At 44.7% G+C, this 12,508-nt stretch overlaps 1 protein-coding gene across 1 annotated transcript in view; it reads left to right on the plus strand.

The window, feature by feature from the left end:
- The window catches only part of zmiz1a (zinc finger, MIZ-type containing 1a), a 98,933-nt gene that overhangs the window by 71,222 nt on the left and 15,203 nt on the right, over positions 1 to 12,508 (plus strand). Inside the window, 1 exon segment of the mRNA XM_053436196.1 lies at positions 1,498 to 1,603. Within this exon segment, the coding sequence (XP_053292171.1) occupies positions 1,498 to 1,603 (106 nt within the window).

The raw sequence follows: 12,508 nt of genomic DNA on the forward strand, positions 1-12,508 counted from the left end.
TTTGAAGTCATTAACACAAAAAGCCTCATTAAAGTCTCACAGCCGGGGACTGCTCCTTCTCAACAACTGGAATGCAAAGGAGGAAACTCTTCTTCTTCTCCTCCTGCCTTCCCTACACACTCACACAGTTTCAGGTCAGTTTGGCTGGAGATGACATTAGCCCCGTAGCTATTCCCACACTTACATGGTCTGCAAGTGTAATTGAACCGACAACCTTTTGGTCAGGAGACAAACTCCGCTCACTCCGGGGCCACAGCAGGGCGTGTTTGAGGATAACCTTTCAGAGGCTCTGCTCGTTCTGCAGAGCGACTGTGGTTTGGCTCGCTCACCTCTCTTGGAGGTTGATGCAGTCATCAGAGTCGTCCTGACTGTGGATCAGTGGAGCGCTCCAGACTACAGACTCCACATTAATCTCACTATGACTGTGTGTATGGGTGTGTGAGTGTATACTGTGTGTATGTGTGTGTGTCTGTCTGAAGATAAATGAAGTTTTGTGATAGCAGTGGCTCAGAATATTAACACAGTTAAGATAGTGAAAGGACTTTGATGCCTTAACTATGGCTTACTGTTTATTTAGCATTTATTCTTCAATTGATCAATATTTTATGACATTGTACAAGAAAGTCATCCATCCATTATCTGTACTGCTTATCATCTCAGGGTCGCAGGAGAAACTGGAGCCAATTGAATGAGAAAGTGTTAAAGAAAGAAAGAGAGTAGAATATCACCTGCAAATATTGATTGAGATCTGATTATTAACTTCATTTATTAAGTCACGTTTTGACTTCTTAAATTTGATTGTTTTTTTCACCTGTGCCAAGGAGGTTATGTTTTCTTTGGTGTTAGTTTGTTATTTAGCTGCATTATCCAAAAACTAACATAACTCTGTGGGAGGAGATAGTGCAATAAAAGGATGACCCCATTCCATTTTGGCATAGATCCAGGAATCTTGTCATCTCCTTCCTTAAAATTCCATTTTCACAGGTTTCCTAGGGAATAATTGAAGGATCTACATGAACAAAATCAGGCACATCTAGGGAAATATTATTCATGAGTGTGTGAAATCTGATGCCGTTTGCAGCAACCTGCGTATTCGCTCGTCTGAGTGCTTTTCTAGTTATTGTTTGGTTTTATCTTATATTACAATTAACTGAATTCAGCAAGTTTATCGAATCTAACAAGCATGTATTCAACTGCACCTTTGGCTCTGAGTAATTTTTTCACTTATAGACGAAACAATTGACTCAGAAAATCCTCAGCGGATCTATAAACAACGAAAACAACTGACAGTTAATCTCTCATTTATGTTGCACGATGTGAATGTACTGAAGATAAGCTCCCTCCCTCAACTTCACAAAGAGCGGCAACTGCTTTAACCTTGTGCTCATAATGATGTAATTAAAATGATGCAATGATTAAAGACACTTTACATAATGCTGAACTGATTAGAGCCGGAAGGACAGCAGCGATTCTGATGATCTGCCGCTCTCTTCCCAGGTGGTGAGTCGCGTTGCCGCGCAGCAGGGCTACGACTTGGACTTGGGCTACAGGTTGCTGGCTGTGTGCGCCGCCAACAGAGACAAATTCACCCCCAAATCTGCAGGTAAGACGCTGTTGTTTGACTGACATGGCCGCAGATGCATGCTCGTCACATCATCCCATTCACCGCTGTTGACTTGCGAGACAACACGAAGCCCCATTGTTCCTCATGCTGCAATTACTCACTTTTTCATTTAGCAGAATTAAAACGCATCACTGTGTGGCGTGAAGTCACAATCAGGTCAGGAGGGTTTGCCATGCTGTGACTCTGTTTAGGATGTGACTGCACAATAATGCTGCTTATTATGTTTTAAGCAATGTTGGGATCTTGGTATTGGCCATAAATCTCATAATTGAACTCACTCCCAATTTAATTTGCAAATTGCTTTGTTCAGTGTCAAGTGTCAGTTAATGTTTTTCTTGAATGTGTGGCTTGGAAATGTTAGATTTCTACAAATGGCTGCAGCCACAGACATCACGCAGAAAGCCCATAGAGCATTATAATGTCAGATATTTTTAGTCCCCATTAAACATTAATGTGCTATTGAGATGAGCTGTCTGGGTGGTAGCCTCACAAAAACAGTCTGCTCGACAGTCTCCCGGCACAAACCCACACTGGTGTGTGCAGTCTACATGGACTTACAAAAACAAGAGAGAGAGCGAGCCCTTCTGTCGTCCTCGGACATTTATCTATCAAATCCAATCCCCTCTCTGGATCCATACCTCTTCTTCCTGCCTCACGCAGTCCTGCCGGGGGGGGCTGTTCTCGTGCATTTGTCAGAGTGAAACGTGCAGAGGTGGCAGAGAGGAAGCGAGAGACCGAGAGAGATGGATGGCTGGAGAGGTGTTGCTGACATGTAGTGGACCTCTCACTCTGCCCCGACAAAGCCGTAGCATCCCGTCAGGCCACAGATAAACCTTTTGTTTGGCAGTTACATAAGTGGATGCAGCGAGAGGCAAACATTTTGATTCCACTGTCTGATTTTCTTTTTTTTCTCCGACATGGCGGACGTGTCAGTGTTTCATAACGGGAAGAGCAGTGACAGCGCTGACAGAAACGGTTCTGAAATATTATCCCGTAATTCCTCATATGAGCTGCAGGGTGATGCAGCTGAATATACAGACGGCAGAAATATATCACTTTCTTCTGCTCATATGCTCCTATGATATGGACGTTTGCTTGAACCGAATATCCTCTTTCAGTCGCGGTGGGAAGTGTCTTGTTGGGAGGAACTTAAGTGGGCAGACAGACGTCAGTGTAGAATATTGATCGCTGTATTTCTCTCTCTGTCTGTGTTCCTGTGTCGGGATAATGTGATTGTTGTCCAGGCATGGCTCGTGCTGGCTGGCCGTCTGGGCCCCGGCTGACAGTCAGAATCATCTGCAGGGCCCGCTGATGGTTCTGGGATCTAATAGAAGACAGAACTGGGTTTCAAGGAAGAGCTGTTTACGCACCGTGGACAAATGGGAAATGTGGTGTAATTATGCATGTTGGAGTCGAGGGAGGGAGGGAGGGAGGGAGGGGGTATATGATGCGGGCAGTCATCAAATGAGAAAGGCAGTCAGGCTGTCGGGGTGGGAGGCAGATGTGACTCTGGGTGGGTCTCGCTCGGTGAGCATCCGTCTTACTTCCCCTGCAAGGACGTCTGTCTGAGGAAGAAGACGTGAGGGCGACAGAGGAGACGTGATGCACACTTGAACTCTAGACGCTCATACGAATGCAGAGCAACAGAGAGGCCTCTACTTCTCCGTTATCTCCGCCCGTATGCTCATGTTCGTGTATCCTCCCTGTAGTTGTGTGTGCACGAACGAATGCGTGTCTTAATAGTGCAGCCGCAGCACAATCTTCTGACAGCCTGCGCGGCGACAGAGGGCCGCAGATCTGACACCTGAGAGCCCAGATAAGGGCCGAGGAGTCTGGGATGCTCTCTGCAGGCTCCTCGGGGGGGAAGAGGAAGGCTTTTTAAATCTACGGATCAATCACGCTGACGCATTCTTTCAGAGCATCGAGGAAATTGACAACGCAATCATGGCTATCCTCTTTTTTTAAATAACGAGTTGTTGGGAAATTAAGTTGACGGTGTTTTACTATGACTACGAAATCCTCTCAACCTGTAGTAGGTTGCAAATGACGAATGTGTCATCATATTAAGTATGTGACTCGTTTGATAAATAAGTTGAACATGAGTACATTTAAATTTCCTTTCTTTCTTTCTGAAGGACCCAAGGAAGCTCCTAGAGAATAAACAGACATACATTGAAGATAAATTTCCCACATCACATCTAAACCTAAATGTTGTATTTATGATTTTTTGTAAGAACGAGAACCCATGATCAAACCACAGCTGCCCACACTTGCACTCCTCCTGTTCCAAAAGTGCCCGCTGCCGTCCTGTGAGACCCGTCGAGTGAAGTGTGGAGATTTTCAGCAACAGCAGGCCGCTGCTGATGAGCTGTCTGGAGATTGTGACCCTGCAGTGAGGCCTGGAGGATTAGTGTGCCGCTCTAATCTGGAATCAGCTAGTGAAGAGACTTAACTGCTGTTAGGCGAACTAGCATTAGCACTGTTAACTCTCCGAGCCAGGGAGGATACACAGAACTAATGCTGTTAACACACTTACAACGTTACGTTTAGTTTACTCTAGAGCATATTCCTGATAATGGATTTATGTGTAGCTTCTCTTTTCAAATACCGGGTTTTAAAATCTCTCGTCCCGTTGATGAGTTTTATCTTTTCCTCCCAACAATCTGTAGTCTGATGCGCGCAGGCTTCCAGCCGAGAGGTTCACTAGATAATAGGTGTGCCGCTGCCCCACAAACACACAACACTGATAGACGCCGAGTTCTCTGGCTACTGTGCTCATCAGACACCAAATCAGATTAGTCGCATAATCTGCTGAGGGTTTTACAGTTTCCTTCCTCAGTGAATCTGCCATCAAGTTTGCTGTCTCCGAGTATAAACCCACAAAATGATCATTGACAACTTCTCCACTTCTTTCTCACCTCCTTTACGTGTTGACGTGCCTTCTTTTTTTCACATTTTAATTAAATGAAAGTAAATCTCAGCAGATAGTTTTGAAAACGTGTATTGTGTTTCAACACGACTTGACGCACTCTGTGTGAGAGGTAACCGCTTCTTGGCAACGAGCGCTCTTTTCTAAGAAACCGACTGTAATGTTTTAAGTCAGACGCAGGCTGCAGCTTGTTGTTCCTGTCGTCTCACTCAGAGAAATAATTATTCCGCAATGTAAGCTGGCTTGACATGTCTTTGGAATTCATACCGAAGGTTAAGCTGCAGTAATGAATAGTTGTTGTGGTTTCGAAAAGCGGTTACGATTTTTATCTATACAAGTGATAATTGTGTTGTGGTGTTTTTCGTACGTAAGAGCAGTTTCTTACTTTTCAGTTGAAAAACAATTCGGGAAATAGGATTGAAAGACATTAACTTTGCTCTGGATGGTTGGTAAATCGCCCCCTGACACAAACACACACTTTCTTCATAAGAGAAATAGTCATGACACAATTGTCACCACTTAGTCAACAGATTTCACTCAAGGCGTAAACTAGTGTTTCAAATATGGGAAAACAGTCACACTGCTGTGTCAACAATGACAGAAAACTTCCAGGGTGTGGCTGTAACTCACCCTGTGTGCTGTAAAACACACTCACACGCACACAGTTGGGTCTTCATGACTTCATTACATTACATTGACTTGCATTGATATCCTGTGGACTTAATCTAAACTTAACCAGAACCTCCGGAATTAAGTTTTGGTCATTAGGGCTGGTCATTGGTCCCCAGTAGGTCTACTGGTCCTGCCTTAAATCAGTGTTTATGCTGGAAAAGTTCCCAAAGAGGTAGCGGAAACAAGTACATGCGCACACAAACCCACCCACACACATACACACTCTCACACAGCTCACGAAAAGTACCACACCAAACCACAACTCTCCTAATTCAGGGAGCAGTGCAAGTGAATGAACAACTGCAAATAAGAGCTCCCATTAGACCATGTGTAGACTCTGCAGTGTGTAAGTGCCTGTACACACACACACACACACACTCTCTCTCTCTCTCTCTCTCTCTCTCTCTCTCTCTCTCTCTCTCTCTCTCTCTCTCTCTCTCTCTCTCTCTCGGTCTACAACAGTCTGACATGCCGTCCACTTATCTGTCTCAGTTTACTTTCACCTGATTGATTTTCTCACCCCCATCTCTTGCTACCATCTTTGAGCTGCGTGTGTAGAACCAGAGGAAAGAGTATGGCATCCTTTTTTTTGTTACTGACCCAATCAACCTTACAGACTTTTATATTTAATTACTGCTGAGTAAGAGCAGCGTGCTGAATTATTAACAGGAAGCAGGGGTTTATTTTTAGAAGGCAGGCCTCTCCTCTGACACTCTCCAGTGGTTTGAGTTAGATGATGAAACCCCTTTGCAACCCCTCCACTTCCAAACTTAGTAGTTCACTACTAAGTTTGTAGAAATAAAGCCCATGGGGGAGATGCTTATTAAGATCAGTGCATTTGTTGTCTCTGGCTGATTGGGTCCTTTATCATGCGCTACTTAATTGGTTTGGTTTGCACAGTTGCAAGTAAATTCATTTCGCTGATATCCCAGCTGAGGCGGCGGTGCAGTTGTTCTCCAAACACAGAAGACTTTGTTCTCGTCAAAAGTGGGTGAGCAAATGATTTTAAATCCTGCTTTTGTTCAGGGGGTTGACTGATCTGGCAACCCACACCTCAGGACTCAACCACCGTTGCCCTCCCCCCATCCTCCCCACAGGGGCTTTCTGACACACCCTTTTCATGTTCTCTCCCTGCCCAACAATGCCTCTGTTGTGTCTGTTTGAAATATGCGTGGGATATTTGTGAAGCTGTCGGTGACTGAGCGTTGTCACTCAACGGCAACTTCCCCCCCTCTGCTGTCACAAGGCCAGTGAGCTTCCCCCCACTCTTCGGCTTCAGCTCAACATTTGGGTGAGGATGGAAAGAAATATGACAGCTCTCCCCACGTTGTCTTTTTCTTCTCGTTGGGTTAAAGGCAGGCAAAGAGAGGATGAACTCAGATTCACCCTCAATCTGTCTCCTCTTTAATTCAGCTGCACTCAAATATTCTGCTCGTCTCTGGTGTGTCTTGTTAATTCGATTTTACAAAGTGGCCTCTGATGAAGACGGGGGAGACGTTGTCAGGTTAGATGTCCTGCAGTGAGGAAACCCCCTCGCCGCTGAGGCTGATAACTTATCTAACTTCGTCAGAAAAAGTGATCTTTACGTTCTTCTCCCACTTCCTCTCTCATGCACCGGCTTCCAGGCAGCCTGCATGTAGCACATCAAGCTCCACCCATTTGTGCAAGTTGTCAGACTCTTTTTTTTTTTTTTTCTCTCTGCCTCAATTGTTTTTTGTGCCCTCCCTGACAAATTGCAGTCGCGTTGCTGGATTATACATGTGTGAATGTGTGTTACACTGTCTCACAGCTCAGAGAAAACAGGGCAATGGAGCGCTAGACAGCCTAAGATGAACCCATCAATACCAGCACCTCACAGCTGAGGTGAGAAGCATTGGAATATCTTGCCCTCTCTATATCTCTGCTCCTGTTTGTCTGCGTCAGCTCGCTGTCTTTATCTCTTCCCCCTCATTCTGCCTCCTCCTTGGCTGTCTCCTCCGCTCCCTCTGTCTATTTCTCTTTCCCTCCCTCCCTCCCAACCCCCCCCCGCTGTCTCGAGAGTGTGTTGGAGCCGGTAGCAGGTACAGCAGGAGCCCATTAGTGCGGAGCCCCTGCTCTGATTGGATAAGCCGGAGAAACCGGGAGACTGCCTCTGAATAATTGATGTGCATTGTGCAGACGCTGGACAGGGGGAAAAGACAGATCAGAGAGCAAAGGGAGGAGGATGAGAGTGAGCAAAAGGAAAAGGGAGAGAAAGACGGGAGAGGGGAGAGGAAGTGAGGGAGAAAGAAGAGTGGCGGAGTAAGGGATACGTGGAGGGAGTGAGAGTGATAAGGTGCAGGCAGGAGCCTTGGAAGCAGGGAGAGCTTCAGGAGTTGCCGGCGGCCTCTGCGGGAACAGGAGCATTTGTGACACTTGAGTCTTTTCTCTGCACTATGAAGGGAATGAGATGAGATGTGCAGGGACTTTGCTTGGCTCTGGGTAAGTATTGGTGTGAGTGTGTGAGTTTGTGTGGTCTAAGTATTTCAACTGTTATGGGGACAAATCTTGTTTGCAGTCAGTTTATGGGTGTTTGTCTCCATAATGGAGCCAAAAAAGAAGTCACCATAATATAAATCATCACATTTTAAGGTGAAGACATGTTTTGAGGTTGGGGTAAAGTTAGGTTTAGATTAAGACTAGGTTAAGGGTGGTTTAGAGTTATGGTTTTAGGTTTAGGTTGTTTGATGGCAAGTCATATACCTGGTGAAGGTTTGAGTTGGTCTTCAGTAAATCAATGTCAGTTGATGACGTGTGTGTTTTCCGTTTGTTTATCTCTGATATTTGAGTGTGTAATAATGCATGGGGCAAAATCAGGGGTAAACAAAGCTCAACCCAACAGTTAATTCAGGTCTATGATGTTACAGTAAATAGTTTCCTGTATAAATAGTAAAAACTGTAAATTCAGATCTGTTAACTTTAACTGTGTCATTAATATCTGTTGGTTTAAACTGTAATTTAGGCCACATGGGTTTCTGTGCTGTCTGGTTTGCTACGGCCACTGACCACTCACTCACGACAGGATCAGCTCAGATCAGCTGACCACACGTTGACCTACATGCTGTTCTCTCATAGGCTTATTTTGAGGAGGGTTACTGTCTGTGTGCAATGTGCACAAGCCTCCATCGATATATATTATACTCTACAGACTAGGGAGTAAAAAAGAACTGTGAAGGATTATGAATATTGTTATCATATTTCTTTTTATATTTTTAACTATAAACTTTATCATAGTTTATGCATGGTTCATTCTGAAAAATAAAAGTTTTCTCTACAGCATATATCTGTTAACATGAAGCTGATACCGATATGTCAGTGAAAGGCAACTACTAATATAATTGGACAACCAATATATCGATCAGTCTCTGATCAAGACCAGGCATTGAAATAGTTAACTTTGAGGTTTGAGTTATTTTGAGGGGTCAAACTCTAAAGCAATGTGAAATGACTCTTTAGCTCTCACAAAGGACGAAGTACCAAACTGGTTTTGCCAGATTGCATTTCGTTTCGTTGACATTATGGAAATATGCAAACTCCATGATGACTTGCAAACTAATTTCCACTGTTGTCTTTGAGTGAAGCCTGGTGCTGAGGCAGCATTGTAGATTCTTCAACTTCCTCCAGTTTAAGACGTCTAGAGGAGCATGAATCTGTGTTGCTGTTCAGAGTGCACGTGTATGTGCAGTAAGATCTGTACATCTGGAGATGATGACCCACTTTTCCACTGTGGATTCTTTTTTAAGTTGTTGACCAGCGCTTGGACCCAGAGCCTGTCTGCCTGTCTCACTCATTAGAGGAGATGAATGGGGGTGGATGGGGGAGTGTTTTCATGGAAGGACAATGCAGTTAGATCAGTGCACAGACGGGCCTCCCTGTTGTTTTGTTCAACGAATTAAATCTACCTCTTATTATCAAAGGTGCCTCATAAAGGGAAACAACACTTCCTTCACTTGGGTGAATAAAGGGCACTCGGGCAATAAAAGCCACGTCGTACCGCAGGCTACTCAATCAGTGTTTAATCTAACCTTAAAAACTTCATTAGCAAGTGTATCAGCAAACCATAACAGAAGCTTCCATTGACCTATAACATACTACAGAAGAACACGACTTCCAGCGAGCTGCAGCACTTCCTGTTCGCCTGAGCAGGGTGTTAACCGGCCAAACCATCTGCATCCTCAATCTCACAGCCACACGCAGCCGCTCTAACCTTCCTCCTTTCTCTCTGGCTCCCAACTCTCTTTTGTATCGCTTACTCTACACAGTTCGGTGACCTCCTGTGACTTCACTCGGAGTACTTCCCATCAGGCCGCTCAGTGACTCATTCATGACATTTGACTCTGAACTGTACGTGTGTGGCGTGCGTCAGTTTCTGCACTTTGTTTCTGCTTTTTTTTTTTTTTTTTAAATCTTTTTGCTGTGAATCATTGCCATGCTTGACATCCTTCCCTTCTCCCACTGAGAGCGAGTGTCCGAGCGAAGCTGTGTTAGGTCTGTCGCTTGGAGAATTGAGAGAGGGATTTCTCTGTGGACAAACTGATGTCAAGTATTGTTAGCAGTGAGGGTGGAGCTCCCAGCGCCCCGGGCGATACAGGATGTGTTTTAGAAAACACTGGTAAAAAGTGTTTTGCCGTGTTAATCGCTTCCATGTCTATTCCGCACGTCAGTCATGATGTTTTGACATCTTCTCGTGGCCTCTCCTCTAGAAATTATTCCTTTTCTCTAAGTCACCTGCACCACAGCCAGAGTTTCATCACTTTTTAACCGCTGTCTTTGTATCATGAAATAAAACCCCCTCCAGGAAATCGTATTTCCTAAACCCCTCTGAATTCTTGATTATGTTTTTCTCCCTGGTGATTTCATTGAAGGAACGACAGTGCGAGATGAAAAGAGACATTGTGGTAGTTGAGACAAATAGCGTGTCTGGTTATAATTAGGCTATGTGATATTTACTAGTCCCCCTGAAGTGGCGCGGAGCTGCGCACAGCTGATAAGAGCGGTTCATTCACAGCCGTTCTCCGATGTTCTCCCTTTGCCATTGTGTGAAGTGTTTTACTGTATAAGCAGATCTTCACAAAGCCGAGACGTGGACTTGTTTGTTTACTCGCGGACACAGACCTCAGTGTCCCTATTTATGACTCTGCTTCTTCTTCTTTTTTCCCCAACACATGCTTGTGTCCACATACCTTTGTGTGTTTTCCTGTTTACCTTTACATGCATTAAAACGCAGCCGTGCATATTTGCTGTGTGACTAAGATGTGCATCATGGGCGTGTGATCGTATGTAGGATCATTGTGAGCGTTGTGACAGCTCTCCGATACAGATATGGAAGGTCGTGACCGGTGCAGGCTTAGCACTGTAAGCAGGGCGCATTGACTCATCGGCCACCTGAAATTCAGACTCGAGCTGGGAAGTAGGTCAAATCCATAGGTCGGTGCTGTAACTCCTGTCATCGCAAATGTACCCGATGCAAATGTGCAGTGCTGGGTAATGTCACTCGATACAGGATCCCAAAAAATGCGACATTAAGTGATGAACAGAGGAAGCAAGGTCTAAAAGTGATTTCCCAAGTAAATAAGTTTGGGAAAATGTAAAAGACCAGTGTTGGAAACGGACATCAATTAATATACAAAGGAAATGAGCTTAGTGTCCTAATGCTCGTCCTCTGTTGTCCCTGACTCCTTACATAACAGCAAACGAGCTGAGAGTATCTGACTACTGAGAATGAGCATTTCCAGCTGCTATAAATACAATGCTAAGAAATGTTAATCTCTGTAGTGATTCAGATTGAGAGTTTGTTGTCTTGTTTGTTCCTTTTGTGGCCACATGTGCACATTTCCTCCCAGAGCGTCGACATTCTGCATCTCTTTGGTGTTCATGCTGATTCTCAATAACTCTGCCCCGTTTAAAAATGTGCAATTTGAACCCCCACAGAAACCAGCACCTGCAGGAGATGTCAGAGTGACTCAGGTAGAGCTATACCCTCAACTTCTGGGCTGCACCATCTCTCTGGCTTGTGTCCCACACACATCCTCACGGGGAGGGGCAGGGGGTCGGCCCTCCCCTTCCATCTCAACCTCTGTCCTCCGTTTCGCATCCTTCCTCCCATCCATCCCCCCCCCCCCCCCCCCCCCCCCCCCCCGACCTCCCCCTACGTCCTCATGTCTGGTGCACTGCCAGAGGATGCGGATGCAATTCTGTCAAACCGCGCAGATGAGAAGACAAAAACAAAATTATAGAGAAATTAGAAAAGTCAGTTGAATTCTTAAAAAAAAGACACAAAACAAGAGATTTTAATTTGCAGGCTGTCTCACATTAAAGGCCTGTTTTTGGTTGAGTGTGATTTCTGACTCAGAGCTGTCTCTCTGCAGGGCATGTTTGAGTTGTTCTGCCTCCAAGCTGTTGAGACTAAAGCCCATTTGAGACTAAAGCTCTTCTCCTGGAAGAAGTTTGCTGAACAGAAAGGGGGCAGGATGGGGGATATCATTGACTGCTTAAATGGCTTCCATTACACTTCTGCAAAAAAGCATGACCTTTTTTTATTTCACAGGGTTTTATATCCAATCCATATTTGTCTTTTGCATAATAATTTGTACCCACAGAGCACAAAACTACCTGCCAGCGTTTTGCCTACCTCCATCTTTGATATCTATTGTAAATTGCTTCTTTTTTTTGATCATCCCACGCATTGTCTCAAAAGGCTTCTGTGTTCAGTGCTGCAGTGTTCATGCTCCGAACGTGTAGTTTATTCTCTTTTGTCTGTGTGATGATCAACGAAGCCTCAAGTAGAGCTGCATGCTCTGTGTGTCTATCAGAGCCTTGCGTGACCAGTGTCCATCCAGAATATGGCAGAACAGCCTGATTGTACCATAGACCGTCTACAAAGATGGACGATGCGTCTTCACTTCTGCCTACTATCCAGAAATTAAGCCAGAGTATACAAACACTGCCATCTTGTGCAGAAGACCTCATTTAGTGCCTGTGTTTGCGCAGTGGCAGTGAGTGGATGGAGCTGCAGTAGCGAGGTCACGCCGATGCACACACTCGACCAATCCCGAGTCAGTTGCACCTGTCCATCAGAACGTTTCACCTGTTTTTCAAAAACAATGTAAAAAGTCTACAAACATAAAAGATAAAGAGATAAAATGGGCATTTGTGTGGAGATATTTCAATATTCATACGGATTAGATTCAGATATCCATTCATTTAGTCGGTGTCATGTCTCATATTCATGTTCCATTTTTTCCAGTTCATTTTATCCGTTCTCA

This window comes from Pleuronectes platessa, chromosome 12 (genome assembly GCF_947347685.1).
Source record: "Pleuronectes platessa chromosome 12, fPlePla1.1, whole genome shotgun sequence".
Classification (NCBI taxonomy): domain Eukaryota; kingdom Metazoa; phylum Chordata; class Actinopteri; order Pleuronectiformes; family Pleuronectidae; genus Pleuronectes; species Pleuronectes platessa.